At 38.1% G+C, this 26584-nt stretch overlaps 1 protein-coding gene across 1 annotated transcript in view; it reads right to left on the reverse strand.

The window, feature by feature from the left end:
• The window catches only part of CNN3 (calponin 3), a 72627-nt gene extending 46699 nt beyond the window's left edge, over window positions 1–25928 (reverse strand). The window contains exon 1 of the mRNA XM_053694048.1: window positions 25749–25928. Within this exon, the coding sequence (XP_053550023.1) occupies window positions 25749–25805 (57 nt within the window). The 5' untranslated portion in view covers window positions 25806–25928. The remainder of the gene's footprint in view (window positions 1–25748) is intronic.
• Window positions 25929–26584: the final 656 nt, after the last annotated feature.

Here is a 26584-nt window from a genome sequence, read left to right on the forward strand (position 1 = left end):
AAATAAGAGAGTCTCTTGTCTCCTGATCCAGATCTATTTGAGGAGACAAATTTGCATAATCTCCATTCCTCTGTCTGAGCATGCTCAGTTGTAGAGGCCTGACATGAAAACGAGCAAACGGAATGATGTCCATTGCCGCCACCATCAATCCAATTACCTCCATGCACTGAGCCACTGATGCCCGAGGATTGGGCTGAAGGGATCGGCATGTATTCAGAATCTTTCACTTTCTGACTTCCGTCAAAAAGATTCCTTTCAAAGGAACCCTTGTCCGTGGAATTAGTGAACTCTTTTCTAGATTCACCTTCCACCCGTGAGTCCTTAGAAAGGATAGAACAATGTCGGTATGAGACTTTGTCAGTTGATAAGACGCCTGGATCAGAATATCGTCCAGATAAGGCGCCACTGCAATACCCCGCGGTCTGAGAACCGCCAACAGAAACCCTAGAACCTTCGTGAAGATCCTGGGTGCCGTGGCCAGCCCGAAAGGAAGAGCCACGAACTGAAAGTGTTTCTCCAGAAAGGCAAACCTCAGGAACTGGTGATCTCTGTGGATAGGAATATGAAGATATGCATCCTTTAAGTCCACGGTAGTCATATATTGACCCTCCTGGATCAATGGAAGAATTGTCCAGATAGTCTCCATCTTGAAGGATGGAACTCTGAGAAACTTGTTTAGACTCTTGAGATCTAAAATGGGTCGGAATGTTCCCTCTTTTTGGGAACCACAAAAAGATTTGAGTAAAACCCCTGTCCCTGTATTGGAACGGGTCAAATTACTCACATAGTGGAGAGGTCTTTTACACAACCTAAGAACACCTCTTTTTATCTGGTCTACAATCGTGAAAGAATAAACCTTCCCCTTGGGAAGGAATTTTTGAACTCCAACGGATACCCTTGAGACACGATTTCTAGTGTCCAGGAATCCTGAACCTCTCTTATCCAAGCCTGGACAAAGAGAGAAAGTCTGCCCCCTACTAGATCCGGTCCCGGATCAGGGGCCGCCCCTTCATGCTGTCTTGGGAGCAGCAGCGGGCTTCTTGGGTTGTTTACCCTTGTTCCAAGCCTGGTTGGGTCTCCAGGTGGGCTTTGCTTGAGAATAATTCCCTTCCTGTTTAGCGGAAGAGGAAGGGGGGACTCCTTTGAAATTACGAAAGGAACGAAAATTACTCTGTCGTCCCCTTTGCTTAGATGTTTTGTCATGAGGGAGGAGATGACCCTTACCTCCCGTAATATCAGAAATTATTTCTTTCAAATCAGGCCCGAATAGGGTCTTTCCCTTGAAAGGGATAGCCAAAAGCTTGGATTTAGAGGATACATCTGCAGACCAAGACTTTAACCATAGAGCTCTTCGGACTAAGATGGAGAATCCCAAACTCTTAGCCTGAAAGGAAGCATCCGAAATAAAAGAATTAGCCAGCTTAAGGGCCTTAAAGGGACACTCAATCAAAATTAAACTTTCATTATTTAGATAGCGCATGCAATTTTAAACAACTTTACTGAGCATGTGCAAGAATAAGTGTGTATGCATTTGTGAATGGCTGATTGCTGTCACATGGTACGTGTATGCATTTGTGATTGGCTGATGGCTGTCACATGGTACAGGGGGAGTGGAAAAAGAAATAACTTAAAATTGTCAGAAAAAAAAAATCTACTACTCATTTGAAGTTCAGACTAAGTGCTATTGCATTGTCTTGTTATCTTGCATTTGTTGATTATGGAAATCTACAGTGTTGACTGGTCCTTTAATTCTGTCCTGTATTTCCTCTAAAGAGGTCTCAGTTCTAAGAGACTCTTCTAGAGCGTCAAACCAAAAAGCAGCCTCAGTCGTGTTTGTTACAATGCAGGCCGTCGGTTGCAATAAAAACCCTTGATGAACTTAGTTTTTTAAGAAGACCCTCCAACTTTTTATCCATGGGATCTTTGAAAGCACAACTGTCCTCAATAGGAATAGTTGTACGCTTTGCCAGGGTAGAAATAGCTCCCTCCACCTTAGGGGCCGTCTACCAAGAGTCCTGAACGGTGTCAGCTATAGGGTACATTTTCTTAAAAATAGGGGAAGGGGAGAACGGGATAACCAGTCTTTCCCATTCCCTTGTAATAATTTCCGAAACTCTCTTAGGAACCGGAAACACATCTGAATAAGAAGGGACCTCTAAGTATTTGTCCATCTTACTAAATTTTTCTGGTGGGACCACAATAGAGTCACAGTCGTCCAGAGTCACCAAAACCTCTCGCAGCAAGAGACGGAGGTGTTCAAGCTTAAATCTGAAGGAGATGATGTCCGAATCTGTCGGGGGCAAAGCACTTCCTGAGTCACAAAGTTCCCCCTCAGACAGGGCCTCCCTACCCCCCAATTCAGAGCCCTGGGAGGGTACATCGGAGATAGCCATCAAAGCATCAGAAGTCGCATGGACCACATGGGCCTCTGTCCTACTGCATTTGCCTTGTAAAACTGGCAACTTAGATAAAACTTCTGTAAGAGTGGATGACATAACTGCAGCCATATCCTGCAGAGTGAAAGAAGTTGATGCTGTTTAAGAACACAGCGTCGCTTAAGTGGGCGTTAAAGGTTGCGACGATTGGGAAGAAAGTTGCGGCATACCACGAGTCTCCTCAGGCTGAGAAATATCCTTAGATACACTTGCATTAAAGAAAATGTGTTCTTTAAATTGTAAAGCCCTCTCAGTACATGAGGGACAAAAAGGAATAGGGGGTTCTACATTGGCTTCTAAACACATAGAACATGTACTTTCCAGAAGATCAGCAATATTGATCGTCTTTTACTTAATTAAAAATAATTATGAAAACCGAACTTAAAGAATTTTTTTTGAAAAAGTAAGCGTACTGCGCCTTTAAAAAAAATAAATAATAATAATTACAGGGAGCAGAATAAAACTTTAGGTAAATTTTGCTCTATCTGCACAGTGTAACTATGCATAACATTTTAACAAACTTTTGCACTCTCTCGCCACAGCTCTGCTGCAGTGCCTACCTGCCCCCACGAGACACTGAATAATACTCAGTGAGCGGCGCTCCTAAGCCTGTTTGTGAAAGTCTCAGACACAAACTGACTTAGGCCACACCGGAGCCTAGAGACCTGCTGCCGATCGAGGATCCGGATAACAACTGCGTGGCTACGCGCGCAAAACTAAGCTCGGCCCATCGTGGGCGTAAATTAAGTCCCCAGCAAGGAAACCGCATGGGAATAAAAAATGTCGGTTTAACCACGTAAACCATAATAAATTGAACCGCCAATGTGCCCCTCAAACAACACATTCCCCTGGTCTGTCATAAGTTTCACCACAGATAACGTTAGAACCCTTGGGGAACAACTCCGCAATCTCCCAGCGTCAAGCCCACAAACATAGTATACCCACTGGGTTAAGCACACCTTAGGGTACTGAAAACACAGTTTATTTCACCCAATAGAGAGGGGAACCCCAGGCACACCATTCATGATCTCTGTGCAAACTGATTACCCCCTCCCGATATAGGGAATAAATGTCAGTCTGTTCTGAGATATCTCAGTCTCCCCAGAAGCAAATGACTGCACATACCTCAATGCTGAGCGCAGCATGACGTGGTCCCACACAAGGAAGATGCTCTTTTCACCACCTTCAGCCGATCTGTGGGAACAAGCAGGGTCTTAGATAATGTTAAGACAATCGTCATCAGGGCAGCAAATAATATGGGAGTCACTGAATGAAGATTTCCCCGGTTGCCGTCTACCCCGAGTAAAATAGTACTCACTGGTACCATTTAAAATAAAAAACTCTTGATTGAAGAATCTAAACTAACACCCTCTTGATTGAAGAATCTAAAGTAACACCCTCTTCATTGAAGAATCTAAACTAACACCTCACTTTACCTCTTCCTATCACTAACACAGGCAAAGAGAATGACTGGGGTGGGAGGGAAGGGAGGAGCTATATATACAGCTCTGCTGTGGTGCTCTTTGCCTCCTCCTGCTGACCAGGAGGCGATATCCCATAAGGATGAAATCATATCTTGTAAAAGAAAAAAAAAAAAATTACATGCTCTAATCTGTTAGAGCATGTCTTTTTTAAGACTATAAACCATGCACCACAAAGGGCTTAAACACAGAAAAAATACTGCTCAGGATTGGCAGAGTACTGCTGGTCCCCGGCGAAAAACACAGCCGACCCAATCAGCAGTGTTCAACACCTGCGCTGTGCGACTAGTGCTGTAGATTGGTTCAACAGTGTTTCCCTGCTCGAGACCAGCAGTGCTCCGAGTCCCGAGTTGTATTTCTACTGTATTTTTATTTTTTTTGGCCAATTTTTGTTTTTACTATAAAACGGCCCGTTGAAGTCCATTTACAATGGGATGTGGCTACTGAGTAAATTTTGAGATAAAATACCTTCCTTTTTTTACATAGAGATGTTAATTTCTAGTGAGCTTTTTACACATACGCTGCATCAATTTCAAGTTATAAAGCATTTGGGTGTTATGTCCCTTTAATAAAATATTCCAGTTTACCTCTTTACAGGGAAGGGGGAGGAACTGGTATCTTGGGTCTGGACCAGACTGATTTACAGGATATTTGTCCTTTGTGAAATACAGTGAGCTAGAAGACCGCACTGTCCCACTGAACAAACACAAAACGTTTCCATCCGTAGTATTCAGTGTTGAGCACTCTACATTTATGTCAAAATTACCCTGAGTTTAATCACCTTAGTAGAAATACAGAGAACCCAGACACGGAATCCATCTCCATGTGCCAATAGGAAACAGATGCACCTTAGTGAAAAGGCCCATATAAATCAGGTGTCTGGGTTGGCCATTTCCCCTTTCCAAAGAATTTCCGGGTATCTCTGTTCTGAACCGTCTATAGGGATTGTATCCACAAGAGAGAGAGCCCCCTCTGAAAGGCATAGTGAGCTAAACAAGACTGCACAATAAGTATGCACCATCAAGCTTTCTGGATAATGCTGCATATTAAAATACAAACAAACGCACATCTGACTCCTTTACAGTTTAAAAAAAAAAAAAAAAAAGTCCTTGCTCTTCAGAATTTCTGCTACCTCCTCTATGTGCTGTATTCATTTGAATACAATTGGCTTGGTTTATTGTTCTAAATTAGAGACTTAGAAATTGGCAACTTAACGTGGATCTAGTCATGACTTGTTTTTGGTTGGTCTTAAAGTAGCCATAAATGGACACTACAGTAACAGAGCTCGACAAACCCAGGAGCCATGCAGCCACTGGCTCCTAACTTTTGGGTGACTATCCATGTATCTATATACAAATACCACTGTCTGGCTCCTAAAAGTATGTCTGGCACCTAAATTTTGAACAGATTTGTAGACCACTGCAACAAATGTATATTACCCCAAAAAGTTTAGACTGTAGGAGACAGTGCTGTTTGGCACTTAAAGTTTAACCAAGTTCTGCTGTAAATAACATTTTCAAATACTTTTATAACTCTAAGAAAGATGACAATGATTTGTCAGAGCATATAGTAAGTGCAGGGCTTAGCAAACTCAGGAGAATTGTATCCCTGGCTCCTAAATTTCAGGGTTATTCTCCATATATCTATATACACAAATACCACGGTTTGGCTCTTTAAAAAGGGACAGTCTACACCAAAAATAGTTATTGTTGAACGATAATGCCTTTACTTCCTATTCAGCTTTGAAAAACCAAAATTGTTATATTAATATACTTTATAACATCAAAAAATCTAAATCTCTAACTTTTTTGCTGGTATTTTTTTTTTTTTTTAAACACCCTGCAGGCCACCTTTATCTCAGTCCATTGTATACGCTTTTACAGCAAGACAGAGCTGGTTAAAAGGGACAGTAAACACCAGAATTGTTGTTTAAAATGATAGATAATCCCTTTATTAGCTATTTCCCAGTTTTGCATAGCCAACACAGTTATACACTTTTTACCTCTGATTACCTTGTATCTAAGCTTCTTCTGACAGCCCCCTGAACACATGACATTTTAATTATTATCTACTGACTTTCATTTTAGCCAATAAGTGCAGTGTTATCTATAAAGTTTACATGAACTATATCTCCCCTGTTTTGAAAAAGCAAATAAAGCATGTGGCAAGAGGCAGCCTTCAAGGGATTAGAAATTATATGAGGTTCCTAGGTTTAGCTTTCAACCAAGAATACCAAGGAAACAAAGCAAAATTGGTGATAAAAGTAAACTGAAAAGTTGTTTAAAAAATGACATGCCCTTTTTGAAACATGAAAGGTTTTTTTTTGGACTTGACTGTCCCTTTAACATATATAGATAACACTGAGCTCCCTCCTATGGAATTACAAATGAGACCACACTGATTGGCTAAAATGCAAGTTGTAAACAGCCCTGAGATAAGTGAACATTCTGCAGAATCTTAGATACAAAGTAATCACAGAGGTAAAAGTATATTAATACAGGGAGTGCAGAATTATTAGGCAAGTTGTATTTTTGAGGGTTAATTTTATTATTGAACAACCACCATGTTCTCAATGAACCCAAAAAAACTCATTAATATCAAAGCTGAATAGTTTTGGAAGTAGTTTTTAGTTTGTTTTTAGTTATAGCTATTTTAGGGGGATATCTGTGTGTGCAGGTGACTATTACTGTGCATAATTATTAGGCAACTTAACAAAAAACAAATATATACCCATTTCAATTATTTATTTTTACCAGTGAAACCAATATAACATCTCAACATTCACAAATATACATTTCTGACATTCAAAAACAAAACGAAAACAAATCAGTGACCAATATAGCCACCTTTCTTTGCAAGGACACTCAAAAGCCTGCCATCCATGGATTCTGTCAGTGTTTTGATCTGTTCACCATCAACATTGCGTGCAGCAGCAACCACAGCCTCCCAGACACTGTTCAGAGAGGTGTACTGTTTTCCCTCCTTGTAAATCTCACATTTGATGATGGACCACAGGTTCTCAATGGGGTTCAGATCAGGTGAACAAGGAGGCCATGTCATTAGATTTTCTTCTTTTATACCCTTTCTTGCCAGCCACGCTGTGGAGTACTTGGACGCGTGTGATGGAGCATTGTCCTGCATGAAAATCATGTTTTTCTTGAAGGATGCAGACTTCTTCCTGTACCACTGCTTGAAGAAGGTGTCTTCCAGAAACTGGCAGTAGGACTGGGAGTTGAGCTTGACTCCATCCTCAACCCGAAAAGGCCCCACAAGCTCATCTTTGATGATACCAGCCCAAACCAGTACTCCACCTCCACCTTGCTGGCGTCTGAGTCGGACTGGAGCTCTCTGCCCTTTACCAATCCAGCTGGCCCATCAAGACTCACTCTCATTTCATCAGTCCATAAAACCTTAGAAAAATCAGTCTTGAGATATTTCTTGGCCCAGTCTTGACGTTTCAGCTTGTGTGTCTTGTTCAGTGATGGTCGTCTTTCAGCCTTTCTTACCTTGGCCATGTCTGAGTATTGCACACCTTGTGCTTTTGGGCACTCCAGTGATGTTGCAGCTCTGAAATATGGCCAAACTGGTGGCAAGTGGCTTCTTGGCTGCTGCACGCTTGACTTTTCTCAGTTCATGGGCAGTTATTTTGCGCCTTGGTTTTTCCACACGCTTCTTGCGACCCTGTTGACTATTTTGAATGAAACGCTTGATTGTTCGATGATCACGCTTCAGAAGCTTTGCAATTTTAAGAGTGCTGCATCCCTCTGCAAGATATCTCACTATTTTTGACTTTTCTGAGCCTGTCAAGTCCTTCTTTTGACCCATTTTGCCAAAGGAAAGGAAGTTGCCTAATAATTATGCACACCTGATATAGGGTGTTGATGTCATTAGACCACAACCCTTCTCATTACAGAGATGCACATCACCTAATATGCTTAATTGGTAGTAGGCTTTTGAGCCTAAACAGCTTGGAGTAAGACAACATGCATAAAGAGGATGATTTGGTCAAAATACTCATTTGCCTAATAATTCTGCACTCCCTGTATAACTTACTTACACACAACTGGGGAATGGGTAATAAAGGGATTTTTTTTTTTTTTTTTTTTAAATAATCACAATTTTGGAGTAGACTGTCCCTTTATTACTGGCGTCTAGCTTTTAGACAGATTTGTTGCTCCCTTATTTAAAAAGGGACATTGAGGCAGAATTAGGACAATGATCTTTGCATCACTGACTCTTGCTAACTATGTGTTTAACCAATTGCCTGGACATAACGAGAACAGATAGTCATGAAAACTGCTGACTGTGAGCACAAGAGAACCTGTTCTTGTCATGAGGAGGAATTGCTGATCACAGTACCAGATCAGCAATTCCCCTGCACTGTAGGTCTGAACGTTGGTGACATAGTGGGAGGCATTTCCAGAGCTACACGGGAGTCACCACGAATGTGCCTGGTGACATCACAGAGGGGATGGGACCTCAACATGAGGGACAGGCAGGTAAGTGAGCTCGATGCATAAACAAATGCAAGATAACAAGACAATGCAGTAGCACTTAGTCTGAACTTCAAATGAATAGTAGATTTTTTTTTATAACAAATTTCAAAGTTATTTATATTTCCACTCCCCTTGTACCATGTGATGGCAATCAGCCAATCACAAATGCATATACGTAGAGTCTGAATTCTTGGACATAATCAGTAGGATCCGGTGACTCAAAAAGTGTAAATATAAAATACTGTGCACATTATTTTTAATGGAAGTAAATTGGAATGTTGTTTAAAACTACATGCTGTATCTGAATCATGAAAATTTTATAAAACCTGAGTGTCCCTTTAACTTTCTGCAATGAGATTTTTTCAGTGAAAACTTTTCTGCAGGTCATTTCGAAATAAACTTCAATTTTAAATTAGGCGGTTACACTAATGCAGCAGTTCTATTCCAATGTGTTGCTGGAGAATAAAGCAAATTTTAATGTTTTATAATATAGTGCAGCAGTTAAATTGAATTGCAAATTAACTGTAGACAAAAAATAATTTTTAAATTGTGTTTCCTTTTCTCTTGGTCCAACATAACAAGAAATGTAGTAATAAAAAGGTGCATTGCTCACAAGCACATCTTACATTCAAAAATCACAGCTTTGCAGACCAGAAAGGCTAGAGGCGGGGTTGAAAAAATCCATGAGAGCCAGTCAACAAACTGCTGCTTTGCAGAGCTGCTCTATATTTGACTGTTCTCTTCAAACAGCACTTTGCTCTGGATGATCTGTGTTAAGGAAAACTTACATAGTGCAGCCAAAACACAACTTTGATTAAAGAGAACAGTCTAATGTGGAGAAGTGCTGCAGACTGAAAATGCTAACAGTTCCTGCATGCGTACCCTTCTTTCTGCGATGACATCTCAGATCACAGCATGTTCTGCCTTGGGGGCCACAGATCTCCAAAAAAAGTTTGTTTTTTAAAGTTTATTAAACAGAATATATGAGGATTTGCATGCGAAATTGACATATACTGAATAAAAAAAAATTCTGTTGTGTCTAGAGAGACCCCCAATTTAGTTTATTTTATAGTAGACAAGACTATTTCTGCACTAAACAAAGAGTACCTTTTTGGTTTATATTATAACCCCAAAAGCCTGCATGGGCCCCACATTTCATATATGGATACCCTTGATGACAATTTAGTAAGGTGATCAAACAAACAAACAGTGATTACCTGGCCCCTTTCAATATTTTTTACTTTAATATTGTAAGGCAGGGGTCAACAAATCCATTAAAAATGTAGGAGCCAGTAAGAAAATTAAGGAGCCAGACAGTGGTATTTGAATATAGATACATGAAGAATAACACAAATAGTTAGGAGCAAGGTTTAAAATATTTGGAGCCAGTGGCGTCCAGGCTCCTGGGTTTGTCGAGCCCTGTCTTAACGCAGCTTTCACACATGCCATGCAATATAAATAGAATAATGGTATATTCTGAATCTGCTGGAAAAAAAACAAAACAAAAAAACATGCAACAATATATTTCTGCAGTGTTCTCCCAGGACTTTTTTTTTTAGCGGGTGCACCATCCAGCTGATTTTATGGACCATCTGGCAAAAATGTTAGCCAATATAAAAGTGATGGTAAATCTGAGAGTTTAAAAAAGTGCTAGGATTTAAAATCGCTTAAAATTGGACTTTCAGTGATGTTTGTTGAAAAAAAAAAAAAAAAAAAAAAACTAAACTCACTCTCTGTTCTTTACCAATGAGATGACATTTCCACCTCTAAACCAATAGCTGTGCTAGCATACAGAACACTGTCAGATGACTAGCGCGGCTATTGATTTAGAGGTGGAAATGTCACCTCATTGAAACAGAAAGGGTGTTTTTTTTAAGAAACTCATCACTGAAAGTCTAGGATTATTTTTAGTAATAGTAAATCCTAGTGTTTATTAAACACTCAGATTTACCATCACTTTAAGCTAAAATGAGCCAATATTAAAAATGTAAACATTTTTATTGCACAAATCATTAAATATATTTATGTTAAATGATGCAATTAATGTGTGCTTTGGACAGCTGAAAATGATATTAGAAAATATTACCCTGCCCCAATCCGGCTACTTCATATGGGTCGATTTAACAAAGACTTTCGGCAGCCTTTGAGCCCCTACGGCTGCAGGTTCTCACAAGAGAATCTGCTCACCGTATTTAACAAGCAGTCAGACCGCTGCTTTTCTAACCTAAACTCATCCGGGAAATTCGCCCCGCCAGAGGCGATCTGCAGCGTACAAGAGCACGTATATGCGCCCTTGCCCACCTCAGCTTGAAAAATCTAGCTATTAATGCCATCTGGCTATGTCATGATGCCACCCAGCTGGCAAAATTTTATGTGGAGAACACTGTGGGTCACTCGCTGAAATTTGACTAACGATAGTGTTTAATTGAAGCAACAGGGGAAAAAAAAAAAAAAAAAAAAGCTCAAAACTGGCTTAGCACTACTAGGGAATGAAAATTGCTTAGCAGCGAATGGGTTAACCCCCCCATAGCATTGCAGTCCCCAAGTGAGAAACAGTCACTAGAGAGTATGTGCAACTGTCACTCCTGATAGTCTCACAGCCATGTCATTTTTGGCTTCAGAACATCCCTTTAACCAGGAACTTGCAGCATTTGCTTTATACTCTAGCTGGAGTTTGACAAACTGTATACCCTATAGTAGCCCTTGAGGGGGATGCATTAGAACCAGCAACAGTGAATGAGTTGCTTCAAAACTAGTTGTGTTTGAAGGCTACTAAACAATGTTCGACCAGTTCATTGACAAGGTCTTAAAAAAAAATTCACATGACCTAACTATGGAAAAATCTGCTTCAAATTTCACAACTGCTGGCTTTGTGCCAGTTATACTTTCCCTTGTTCCTTGAATGGGTAGTTTCCTTAAAAGGATGCATCAGGAACACAGAATTGTATCCACTTAAAGAGCTATTTTCTATCAATACAACAGAAATCAAGATATACAAGGCAAGAGTGACAAGATTCTACCGCTGGTGCTGAAGAAAGCAGGAGGTCTACTGGGTTTCATATACATTTCTTTCTACATGATCAAATATAAAACTGAGATAGTAAATACATTTTTTTTTTTTTTAAAAAAGGGTCATCGTGGACATTAGTGAAAAGTTAAAGGGACAGTCAAGTCACATTAAACTTTCCTGATTCAGATAGAGCAGCCATTTTAAACAACTTTCCAATTTACTTTGATTAACATGTGCACAGTCATTTTATTATTATTATTGGTTATTTGTAGAGAGCCAACAGATTCCGCAGCGCTATTTTATATTTACACTTTGAGTCAACAGCTCCTACTGAGCATGTGCAGGAGCTCACAGTATATACATTTCTGATTGGCTGGTGGCTGTCACATGATACAGGAGGAGTGGAAATCAGACATAACTGCAATTAGTTAAAACTTCAAAATCATTAGTAGATTTGTTTTTCTGACAAAGTGCTATTGCATTGTCTTTGTATCCTGCATTTGTTGCCCATGCAAATCTACTGCGTTTACTGGTCCTTTAAAAAGGAAAGTAAACACCTTGCAATTAGAAGACATTTCTGTTGTGTGGCGATACAACAAACTCCACTCACCATCCACCTTATTTTGATGAATCAATCTGGACTTTAGTCTGCAGACAAGGTTAACCACTAGTGTAAAGTTAGAATAATTTAGTGTGTAAAGTAGCATTAAGTACATTGTTTCGCAGTTCTCAGTTAATGGGCCATGATACCCAAATGTTGAAACACTTGAAAGTGATGCAGCATAGCTGTAAAAAAGCGGACTAAAAAATATCACCTGAACATCTCTATGTAAAAAAGAAAGACATTTTACCTAAAAAAATTCCTCAGTAGCCACATCCCATTGTAAAGGACTTCTAAGCAGCAAATCGGTATGTCTGTCCCGTCTGTCCCAGCTAAGGGAGCAAGCTTTGTGCACACTTATCTTATTTCCCTATTCAGTTTAAGGAAGTTTACTATGAAATCTCATGAGATCACAGTAAAAGTTCATGACCTCAGCACTGCTGATTGGCTGCTGCTCATTTCTCCATTTTTTTACCTGCAGCTGAGCAACAGCTGAAGTATATTTTTTTTTTTTACACAGAACTTACTAAACTGAGGAAATTGTGAGGTAAAATCTTCCTTTTTTACATAGAGATGCTCAGGTGATATTTTCCGGTCAGCTTTTTACAGTTATACGGCATCAGTTTCAACTGATTTAGCATATGAGTATAATGTCCCTTTAAAGCCAATTAGGGACAGATATGTAGCAGGGTTATAGCGTTGAGAAGTCAGCAGGTGTCGTTCAGTGTCTGAAAGTTAGAAACTAATCTATTTTGACAAAAAGGGAACAAAATAAAGAATGAACATATATTGTAAAGTTATTTATGCATAACTATACATTTATATAAAAATCAAGGTGTTTACCGTCCCTTTAAACCTGGCAATATGGAGAGTGTATGCACTTTAGAGCTATACGGAAAACAAAGCTATTAGAGAATATATAGGAGCTGTGAGTCCAACGCATGACGTTTTCAATTTCATGTATTATATTACAAGCTCACGGGGGGGGGGGGGATCCCATAGTAAAAACTGTACTCCTGAAACACCCCCACAGAATATAATTGACCCTTATGTACCTTGAGAAAGCAGGAAAAGATTATACTGCACAATATAAATTTAACAATTGTAAAAAAGTCAATAGTGCATGTTAGACAACCTATACACTAATATACAGTGTATTTAGCAAATTAGGATAGAGTAGAAAATACTCAGAAAAATTAACCAATGCACAAAATATTTTATAAGGATACAGAAATAAGCAGCAAATATGTTTTGCACACAACTGATACTATGGTATCGACATTTGTCACCAGGGATAAATGTTTCATAATTACTATTCTGTGGCTGGCCTTGCTCACAACTCTTACTGTTAGATCTGTGTGACTGAAAGGGGTAATTGCTTATTTAGTATGTCAAGATGCCATAAATGTATCAACGGACCTTTGGCTTTAAAAAAAAAAAAAAAAAAAAAAAAAATAGGCCAGCCACACTGATTGGTTTCATATCCCTTTAAGTGTAGCAGGAACATTTAATAGGAACTTTAAAAATCAGTGACATGCGGAAAGTAATCAAGCGTATTTTATAGGCCCTAACAGCAGAGGTATAAATAAAACTCATCATGGGCAATAACTCCCTTTAAAAGGGACAGTATACTCCAGAATTGTTATTGTTTAAAAAGATTAATACGACTGTTACATTAATATACTTTTTACCACTGATTACCTTGTATCTAAGCCTCTGCAGACTTCCCCCTTATTTCAGTTCTTTTGTCAGACTTGCAATTTAGTCAGTGCTGACTCAAATAACTCAAGAGTGAGCACAATGTTATCTATATGGGACACACAAACTAGCGGTGTATAGCTGTGAAAACTCAAAATACACTGAGATAAGAGGTAGCCTTCAAGGGCTTAGAAATTAGCATATGAGCCTACCTAGGTTTAGCTTTCAACAAAGAAAACAAAGCAAGTTTGATGATAAACGTAAATTGGAAAGTTGTTTGCCCCCGGGGGGAGGGCGGTCTGGGCAGCATTAATGACAGGATGAAACATCTGGAGCTCCCAACATGAAACTAACCCGCCGGTTATCGTCTGTTTATTACATCTTTCACAGCTAAAGGTGACACATACAACCATTTTAAGCGCTGCTGAGTAGATTGATGCACTTAGGACTGTAGGATCCAGAATACTGAGGCCCCTGGAGCCAGCAAATGCAGAACCGAGGAAAAACATTCACTCTGCAGCAATTTAATGCCCATAGTGGAGGATGAATGTGACCCTCTGCTTGACCTTCCATCCTAGCAGTGACATCACCCTTGTGGGACTGGTTACTATAGCTATAAGGGACAGTAAACACATTGCCATAACAAGACAGTTCTGTTGCTATAAAACAGCAAATCAGTCAAATCTTAAAGGGACATTATACACATTTTTTCTTTGCATTACTGTTTTGTAGCTCTATTTATATAGCCCATAAAGTTTTGTTTTTTAAAATCTATAGTTTTGCTTATTTTTAAACATTGCTCCGATTTTCATACTCCTAACCAAGCCCCACAGTTTTATGAGAATACCATCAGATACCTACTCCAGCTTGCTCCTGTTTGTGTAAAGGGTCTTTTCATATGCAAAAGCAGGGGGAGGGGGGAGTGTCTTATTTCCCACTTGCAGTGGGTTTCCAGCTACCTTTTCAACAGAGCTAAACTGAGAGCTTCTAAGTTTTTAAACAGTTTTATACTGGATTTTTATATCAGTATCTGCATCTTATTCTTTATAGTGTCTATTACATGCAGTTAATATGAAAATGACTGTATACTGTCCCTTTAAGAACAAAACAAATCTTTTTTTAGATCAATTCTTTTTTAATAGTTTAAACTCCACCCATCATTTGCTTTATTTAAAGGAAACAATCTGGTATTTAGTCCACAGACAAGATTAGCCACTGTCAAAGTTAGTATAAAAGAATTCAGTAAAAGCCAATTAATTGAGATGTGGTATGGTTAGACTTGAGAAATCAGCAGGGTGCTTTTCATCTTCTGAGAAGTAGAAATTGCTCAATTTTCAGTCAAATTACGTGAAAAAGGGTACAAAATTATGAAGATATATTGCAAAGTAGTTTCATTACACAACTAAAAATGTTATATAAAAATCTACAGGCGTTTACCGTCCCTTTATATGTTTTCAAATGAACTATGCCACCCGAAGTTATAGTTCCCTACTATACAATTCCATTGCTTCGGCAGTTGCAAACCCTTGAGAGCACACGCCCTTGGGCACGTATATGCAATAGATTAATTTTAATCCATGTGTAGAGAGATCAGATATCAAATCTTTTATCCTCAATTTCTTGGAAATTCCTGAAAACTGCATAGTGATCTCAAAGGGACAACACTCCATGTTACATGGTGGAGCGTATTAAATTGTTTACAAATAGATGCTTTAACAGCAATAAAGTCACCAGTGCGCTTTAAGGATTCATATATAGAGCATGGAATAAAAAATGAAAACACCTTTCCAATTTATTTTCACGATCAAGCACAAATCTATACACACACGTTCCTACTAAGAATTTGCATGCGTTCAAAGTGTATATGTATGGCTGTCACATGATTCGGGGACAGAGAAATGGAAGGCAATTTTAAAATGTGTCAAAAATATTTTACTGCTCAGTTAAAATTCAACGTTCTTGCATTGTGTTTTTACTATTCATTTGTGGACCATGAAATGTTACCGTATTTAAAAAGGACAGGCTACACCATAGTCATCTTAAAGTCTTACTTTTGCAAATCCTGCACCCTTTCTATATCATGCAGCAGTAACAGTAAAAAAGTGATTTTAAAATGAATATGGTTTCTGGTCACTTTACAATGGCTGCCAAGCTCCACCCACTGATGACATCACAATCTGGGCTGCATCTATACACTCTGCTGAATAGCATAGACAGTCTGTTGAATCAAATTAGCGATTCTTTTGAAACTAGTGAAGCCTTTAAAGCAGCCCAGACCATGATGTCATCAGTAGGCGTAGCTTGGCAGCCATTTCAAGAGGACCAGAAACAAGTCATTTTAAAATAACTTTTTTACTATTACTGCTGATATAGAAAGGGGCGCAGGAGGATATTTGCAGCTTAATATAAAGTAAGACTTAAGGTGACTAAGCTGTAGAATGTTCCTTTAATGGACAATTAAAGGGATAGTCTAGTCAAAACAAAATTCAGATAGAGCAAGTTCTTTTCAGCAAATATTTTTTTTCTTCATTCTCGTTATCTTTATTTGAAAAAGCAATTATGTATGCTTAAGAGCCGGCCCTTTTTTGGTTCAACACCAGGGTAGCGCTTGACGATTGGTGGCTACAGAACAAAAAAATTGTACATTAGAAAGTTGCTTAAAATTGCACGCTCTGAATCACGAAGAAAAAAAATGTGGGTTTACTATCCCTTTAACTTTGTCACTTGAAATACCTGTTTTTTCTGTTGACACCACCATGTATACTAAAAATGGAAATTCTGCAATTATGTCTCCATGTAAACAAAAAGGCAGCAGAAGATAATCAACCTCTCAATGGGGAGAGGATGAGAGAACCAATCCCATTTAAAAGGGTACCCTGCATCAGCTATAAATAAATGAAAGGGCCGCTAAACCTAAAATCTTTCTTTCATGATTCAGATAGAGAATACAAATTTAAACAACATTACAATATACTTCTATTATTTATTTTGGTTAATTTTTTAGATATCCTTAGTTGAAGAAAAAGCAATGCACATGGGTGAGCCAATCACACAAGGCTTCTATGTGCAGCAACCAATCAGCGGCTACTGAGCATATCTAGATATGCTTTTCAGCAAAGAATATCAAGAGAATAAAACAAATGAGAAAATTGCATTCTCTTTCTAAATCATGAAAGAAAAAAAATGTAGGTTTCATGCCCCTTTAACTCTGAATGAGAAAGAAATTGAAGACCAGTATTTTATAATAAAAAAAATTGAATCTCTCTCATACTCTAGAGTAGGGCTGCCCAGACTTTGTGTTGGAATCTACTTTTCAAATGACCAGCTCAACAAGATCTACCCACTAAAAATGGGCCGAATTTTAAGTTTACATTCCTGCTTTTTTCAAATAAAGATTCCAAGATAATGAAGAAAAAAATTATAATAGGAGTAAATTAGAAAGTTGTTTAAAATTGCTGCTCTGAATCGTGAATAATAATAAAAAGTGTGCGTTTCATATCCCTTTAAGGTTGCATGATTTAGCAACACATGGATGCAAAAGCATAAAGATACACAAATGTATGGAAAACCTCAAAAGATTTAAAAAAAAAAAAAAAAAAAAACACAACTGTGTGCCCTATCTTAATTATGAAAGTTTAATTTAAAAAATTGACCCCTTGTGCCATGTTACAAAACATTACATCCAAATTACTGCCACTGACCCCCTTTACTTTGCGCAGTGGGTTGGGCCTGATATGACCCACTGAGGCTTACACAAATAAATTTAAATAGCGTGCCATGCAGACCATTTCTGACTGGGTCAACACCATTTACCAGACGTGTTCCTTTTGCATAGCACAGCAGCCTCTGCCTTTACTTTTTCTATCTATTGATGCTTACCCTCCTAACTATACCGCCATATGCATTGGGAGACTACTCACTCAACCATGCTTTTGATAGGCTAATTGTGTTGTCATTCAAAAATCCTCCACATTGAAATAGATGTCTCTCAAAATCCAATCCTGTAGCACTTTGTGTCTAACTATCAGACTGTTTAATAACCCGCCCCTTCACACACTGCGGTAGATAAAGCGGTATCCCTAGCAACCATAATCTACTCATGCCCCAGTGTTGATATCGCATAACTTGACCACATCGGCTGCAATCTACCAGCAGCGCCTTCACGATCTACTGGTAGATCTCGGTCTATCTATTGGGCACCTCTGCTCCAGAGCAAATGCCAAAAAAAAAATAATGGATTGCACTTCATATCAACAAATCAAGTTATCAGATATCAATAGGATATTTATCATAACTCTTGCCATTTGTTTATTCCAGTTGGTGACATTAAGGGGTCTCACTTAAAGGGACACTGAACCCAATTTTTTTTCTTTCACAATTCAGATAGAGCATGCAATTTTAAGCAACTTTCTAATTTACTTCTATTATCAATTTTTCTTTGTTCATTTGCCATCTTTATTTGAAAAAGAAGGCATCTCAGCTAAGGAGCCAGCAATTGTTTGGTTCAGACCCATGGACAGCACGTCTTTATTGGTGCTGTCCAATCAGCAAGGACAACCCAGGTTGTTCACCAAAAATGGGCCGGCATCTAAACTTACATTCTTGCTTTTCAAATAAACATACCAAGAGAATGAAGAAAATTTGATAATAGGAGCAAATTAGAAAGTTGCTTAAAATTGCCTGCTCTATCTGAATCACGAAATATTTTTTTGGGTTCAGTGTCCCTTTAAGGCAAAACAGAGCACATGCTTTAGCAACTGTTCTGCATAGCATCTGCCTGAAAGGAATCATGAGGAATGTTAATAAATAAAAGCATCTGCTTCACTTCCACCAGCTTGCAATCTCGCTAAAATATTTTCAGACAGTAGCCACAATAACATCACGAAGTGGAATTTGATATTGCTCAATTTGTCTGCATTGTATGCCTTGTATTAAAGGAAATGATTTGTTCAGTGTGCAAGAGACTGTGGGCAGTTTAAATTCAATCAAGGTACAGAATATCAGGTTACAAATGCTTATTTGTAGGGTGAAAGTGTTTAAGTGGCGATCTGTACAGATTAATACTTATTCAGACTTGTGAGATACATTAAGGCAGGGGTTAAAAATATGTTTAAAATTTAGAAGCCAGTAAGAATATTTAGGAGTCAGATAGTTGTATTTGTATATAGAGATATATGGGGAATAACCCAAAAAGTTAGGAGCCAGTGGTAAAATTCTATGAGCAGGTAGCTCCCTGGCTCATGGGTTTGTCGAGCCTTGCTATAAAGGGATATGAAACCTAAAAAATGTTCTTCTGTGATTCAGACAGAGCATACCATTAGTTTCCAAATCACTATCATCAAATTTGCTTTGTTCCCATAATATTCTGTGGTGAAGAGATACCTAGGTAGGCATATGGAGCAATATGTGGCAGGAAATGGTGCTGCCATCTAGTGCTTAGGCAAATGGATAACAGTCTTGTAAAACTACTGCCCTATAGTGATCCAGAAAATGGGCTAGCTCCTAAACATACATACCTGCTTTTCAACAGACGACACCAAGATAAAGAACATTTGATAAAAGAAAGTTTTTTAAATTGCATTCTCTATGTGAAAAACAAAACTTGGGTTTTATATCCCTTTAAGGATAAAACTGTTACAGAACACTATTTCTTGACATAACATTAAAATGTTAAAAGCTAATAACCCCCCGTTTAATTCCCCTTATATTTCATTAGAAATAGTTATAAAAACATTGCAAGACTGATAGGTTACTAGGATGTACTATCCAGAAGGCACAACATTAAAAAGGGATATGAAACCAAACATTTTCCTGTCATGATTTTGGTAGAGCATACAATTTAAAAAAAAAAAACTTTCCAGCTTATACTTCTATTATCAAATTTGCTTCATTCCCTTTGTATGCTTTGTTGAAGGAGCAGCAATGCACTACTTGTTTCTAACTGACAACATGGGTGAGCCAATGACAATCGGTATATATATATGCAGCCACCAGTCAGAAGCTAGAACCTAGGTTCTTTGCTGCTCCTGAGATTTCCTAGATAAACCTTTCAGCAAAGGATAACAAGAGAAGGAAGCAATTTAATAGAAGTAAATTGGAAAGTTGTTTAAAATTATATTCTGTCTAAACCATGAATGTCTAATTATGATTTTACTGTCCCTTTAAAGTACCAGTAAATACAGTAGATTTTCATAGTCAACAAATGGATAAAAATACAATAGCACTTACTGTGAACTTCAAATGAGTAGTTTTTCTTACAAATGTCAGTTATGTTTATTTCCGCCACTCCTGCATCATGTGACAGCCATCAGCCAATCACAAATGCATATATGTATATCCTGTGAATTCTTGCACATGCTCAATAGGAGCCGATGACTCAAAGTGTAAATAAAAAAAAATTAAAAAAGTTCCATTTTGACTTGAGTGTCCCTTTAAAAATATCCCTCTCCAAGTCATCTTTGGTACTAACTCAGTAACTCCATAAATATATATAGAAGTGCAGTGTTAACAGTTTACCTATACCACGTAATACAAAAGACTAATCAAGTTGCATAAAAAAAAATTGAAATTATTTGGCCAGCTATTTTTTTGGAATTTGCTACTGAAGTGTGTGTGGGGGGAGGGGCACTGTCCCCAGAGTGATAGGAAAGCATCTTGCACCATTTCAAAACACTAAGTTTGCAATGTGATAAAACAGTAATTGCTTTATCTCTGCAGGAACATTCTTACATATGTCCGTAACTGGCAACCACAGAGAAAATGGAAAAAAGATTGCCAATAGCCTTTTAAAATCAAGCACTTTAAAGTATCTTCGTACAAATAAACACATTTATGCAGATTGTTTGCTATACACACACATCATACATATACACGCACACATCATACATATACGCGCATACACGCGCACACACACATACACGCGCACACACGCGCACACACACATCACACATATACATGCATACACGCATCACACATATACATGCATACACGCATCACACATATACATGCATACACGCATCACACATATACATGCATACACGCATCACACATATACATGCATACACGCATCACACATATACATGCATACACACATATACATGCATACACACATATACATGCATACACACATATACATGCATACACACATATACATGCATACACACATATACATGCATACACACATATACACACATATACACACATATACACGCATACACACATATACACGCATACACACATCACACATATACACGCATACACACATCACACATATACACGCATACACACATCACACATATACACGCATACACACATCACACATATACACGCATACACACATCACACATATACACGCATACACACATCACACATATACACGCATACACACATCACACATCTATACACGCATACACACATCACACATATATACATCACACATATATACACGCATACACACATATACATGCATACACGCATACACACATATACATGCATACACACATCACACATATACATGCATACACACATCACACATATACATGCATACACACATATACATGCATACACACATATACATGCATACACGCATACACACATATACATGCATACACGCATCACACATATACATGCATACACGCATCACACATATACATGCATACACGCATCACACATATACATGCATACACGCATCACACGCATACACACATCACACATATACACGCATACACACATCACACATATATACACGCATACACACATCACACATATATACATCACACATATATACACGCATACACACATCACACATATATACACGCATACACACATCACACATATATACACGCATACACACATCACACATATATACACGCATACACACATCACACATATATACACGCATACACACATCACACATATACACGCATACACACATATACATGCATACACACATATACATGCATACACACATATACATGCATACACACATCACACATATACATGCATACACACATCACACATATACATGCATACACACATATACACGCATACACACATATACATGCATACACACATATACACACATCACACATCATACATATACATGCATACACACATCATACATATACATGCATACACACATCATACATATACATGCATACACACATCATACATATACATGCATACACACATCATACATATACATGCATACACACATCATACATATACATGCATACACACATCATACATATACATGCATACACACATCATACATATACATGCATACACACATCATACATATACATGCATACACACATCATACATATACATGCATACACACATCATACATATACATGCATACACACATCATACATATACATGCATACACACATCATACATATACATGCATACACACATCATACATATACATGCATACACACATCATACATATACATGCATACACACATCATACATATACATGCATACACACATCATACATATACATGCATACACACATCATACATATACATGCATACACACATCATACATATACATGCATACACACATCATACATATACATGCATACACACATCATACATATACATGCATACACACATCATACATATACATGCATACACACATCATACATATACATGCATACACACATCATACATATACATGCATACACACATCATACATATACATGCATACACACATCATACATATACATGCATACACACATCATACATATACATGCATACACACATCATACATATACATGCATACACACATCATACATATACATGCATACACACAGAAGGTAAATATTTCATAACATATAAACAGTTCATAACAGATACTAAATTAGCATTCCGAAACCTTTTTTTCATTCAATGCAGTTGTCACAAAACATTGGAATGGCGTCCCCCTATCAAACAGCAGAAAGTGGAGGAGTAAAAGCAACAATAGCTTCTTCCTTTCGTTTTCTGTCAGTTTAACTATTCATGTACTGGCTGTATACAAGCATAATGCTGTATACAAAACAGAATACCAGAAAAAGGCAAAGGTGACAAAAATGACACTAGTACCTGAGGGACGTATGTATAGATTATAGTAGGAAGCAACATTATAGAAGCCCCGTTTTATAAGTTCTAGTTTGTAATAACGTGACATGACACAATGTATGTGATCCAGTAGAACAAAGCAAGAATAAAAAGCTAAACTGTAGCGGTTCCACTGTATATGGGAAAAAGTTGTATCAGAGGAATCTCAAGGTTTTTACTGACAAAGGTCAGATACTTATTTACACTTAACTGCAGTTCATTCTGCACAAACAGCATTCCAATCAAGCAAAGGATTATATATTAAGCAAACTACCAAACCACATAGTATGTTCTGTTTTAAGGCTTAGGTGTCATTCTTACCGAAGCAAATAAACCTAACGGCAAAAACAGATGCAAATTCTAGAGTTGAGTGCCTAAATCTAGGTTTTGTTTATGAAAGAACCCCAAAATGTTTTAATCGCTGCACTTTTATTTAAAAAATAAAAACCTCTAATCAACTGCAGGTCCTTTTAGTTGATTTCATGAAAGCTATTTAGTACTCGATCCTAATTGAATGTTTTATTAGCAGGCTTTAACACATTATAGAAGTTAATAATAAAGCACTGCAGCTATTACAAGTAGCCAAGAAGTTAAAGCCTGGGTCTGAAAGGGTTATTGAAATGTGAAAAGCAGCAGCAAGTCTTTGTGGCTCTGGTGCTTGGCTGGAGCTCCTGGGAGCAGACAATGAGTATTCTGTATGCAGGACCAACCCCATTGGACGCTTCCCCTGCCCAGAAGCCATGAGGTAATGTCCAAAGAATGCAGGGGGGATGAGAAATGATTTTGTTCCCCTCAGTTTTTCCCAGACTACACAGGCAAGGCTAATTAACATCCATAAGACAAACACCTCATCCTCAATTTCTTAAAGGAAGAAAGAAAAAACACACAACAAAATTGTTCACTGCCAAGAGGAAATATATTTAAACAAAAATCACACTGCAAGACGCACAGAGGAAATGAATCTGCAAACGCCAGATCTCATCCAGGGATTTCTGCGGGTCTCCATTAAGATGTGCAGTCTAACACAGGGCACATTTAGAAGTTTACTTAACCATCCTTGTCAGGGCTTCCAATCACTCAGATTTCTTGATCCTGCCGGGTAGTTTATTTACTGATGAGGCAGGATATCATTACAGTAAATTATATAATTGTACATTTTAGATTAAAGTTATTTTAAAGCTTAGATTTTATTTATTTAAATTATAGGTATATTCAGCATTAAAATATTTTAGCAATACATTGTAAAATCATTGTAATATGTACTTAACCACCATGGGTTAAATGCATATCACAGGGAGACAGCTTGGAACAACCCACTACAATTCCAGATAAGATTAAGGCAGAGAAGCCAATAGGAAAAAGCATACACACATACCCTCCAATCACAGTCAATCCTTATCTAGTGCAGCATTGGAATTTCACTTTAGCCTGTGTAAATGGCTTAACCAAGTATTTAAAGGCATAGTAAGGTCCAAATCAAACTTTCATGATTCAGATAGGGCATGTAATTTTAAACAACGTTCTACTTTTATCATCAAATTTGCTTTTTTATTTTGGTATTCTTAGTTGAAAGCTAAACCTAGGTAGGCTCATATGCTAATTTTTAAGCTCTTGAAGGCCGCCTCTTATCTCAATGCATTTGACAGTTTTTTTTTCACAGCTAGAGGGCATTAAATGTGTTTTATACAATTATAGTGCTCATGCACATGGACTTGTTTAAGAGTCAGCACTAATTGCCTGTTTTATACAAATATAGTGCTCATGTACGTGGACTTATTTAAGAGTCAGCAGTAATTGCTTGAAATGCAAGTCTGAGATAAGGGAGCAGTCTGCAAAAGGTTAGATACAAGGTAATTACAAAGATAAAAAAAAAAAAAAAGTATATTTCTATATCCGTGTTAGTTATGCAAACTTGGGGAATGGATAATAAAACTTAAACACACATACATGCTAGAAAAAGAAAAAACTAATTTTGACTTTAACTGAAATGCCCATTCAGCAAAACTCAAAAACCTTAAAAAGAATGCTCTGCAGTATTTATTAAAAATAATGATGGCTGGTTGTCAAATCATGGAAATTGGAACAAAAAATAAATACAGATAGGGGTAATTTTTGAAACATATTTATCAAATCATAAGTGTCAATGAGAATGACCTTTGAAACGTTCAACCTTGTTGATTAGGGGTATCAACAGCCACCATAACCAATAAGGTGCAATATATATATATATATATATATATATATATATATATATACACACACACACACTTTTTTTTATTATTATTTATTTTTAATTTTATTTTATTCCTTTACTAAAAAAAAAAAAAAAAAAAGCACAGAAAGGAGGTCCCAACAAGTTATATGCTGGAAACCACATTTTAAATAGAAAAAAAAAAGTGCAAATAGATCCCATAAACTATTATACTCAACAGCACCCCCAAAAACGCCAGTGTGCTGATATCTGGTGTGGTGCCACTTTCTCCTTTGTGAATAATCACTGACTTTCCCTCTGTAACCTTTATACACAAACCCTGTGGCCCTATGGAGCCCATATACACTACGTGATACAACAAAGGTTTTTTTTTTTTTCCTCTCTCTTCATGATCCATCACAAAATGTCCCACAAAGCAATATATTTTATAGCTCAGGGTTTCCTTCCATAAAACATGGCTTCTGCTGTAAGAAAGTTGAGCATTTGTGGTGCCAAACATCTGCACCATATGCCAAAAGGAAAATCCTATTGGTTCCAATTAAATGAGAACTCTCATGAGGCAGCGGACTTCTCCGTTAGATGCTCCAGTCTGAATAAACAGCTATTCATGAGGCCTATCCTGCTCGGGGAACAAGGGTTAAAAAGATGGGAACAGCAGAGTACCCCAAGCTGTGAGGGGATAACGGTCCCTGGCCGAGATACCCGCGTATTTACCTTGTTTTTCACCTCAGCTGACAGCCCGTAGGTCGGTCCCTTGTTGAAGTGGGTCATGTTTGCGGGTGTTTACGGTAAGTGCGCAGTCACCGGTTATCTCCTTCCGTTATACCGCTCAGAACTCGACTGACCCAGCGCGAACAGAACCTTCTAGTCTCCGCTCCCTGGCTGCGATGCTAAGGAAAGTGGGCGTGTCCCGGAGAGAGAAGGTGGGATTCATGGATGGGGGAGGGGACAGACCCGTTACCCAATGGGAACCTCGTTAGTGGGAGGGGCTAAAGAACACGCATTCGCTGGCTGGTCACGAGCCCACGCCCTGTTCATTCCATTTGAGCCACGCAGCGATTGTGGGTTTTGTGGAAAAAAAATAAAAATCCTGCTGGAAGAAACTCACGGTGTTAACCCTTTTGCTGCACGTGGGATTAGCGGAAATAATGAATTTCCGTTTCAGCATATTCACAGCTGTACATCAGATAAAAAAAATAAAATTCTGCTGATTGTCAATCCACTTTAAAGGGATATGATACCCAAATGTTGAAGCAATTGAAAGTGATGCAGTATAGCTGTATAAAGCTGACTAGAAAATATCACCTGAACATCTCTATGCAAAAAAGAAATATTTTACCTCAAAATTTCCCCTATAGCCACACCCCATTGTAAAGGGACTTTAACAGCCAATCAGGGTGCTAGTCCTGGGACTTGCAAGGGAGCCGTTCACCTGGCACCTGAAAGCACAGTAATGTTATTTCCCTCTTCAGTTTTAGAAAGTTTACTGTGAAATCCCACTGAAATTTCAGTGAAATCTCATGAGATCACAGTAAAGCACAGCATGATCA

Source organism: Bombina bombina, chromosome 10, assembly GCF_027579735.1.
Source record: "Bombina bombina isolate aBomBom1 chromosome 10, aBomBom1.pri, whole genome shotgun sequence".
NCBI classification, from domain to species: Eukaryota; Metazoa; Chordata; class Amphibia; order Anura; family Bombinatoridae; genus Bombina; species Bombina bombina.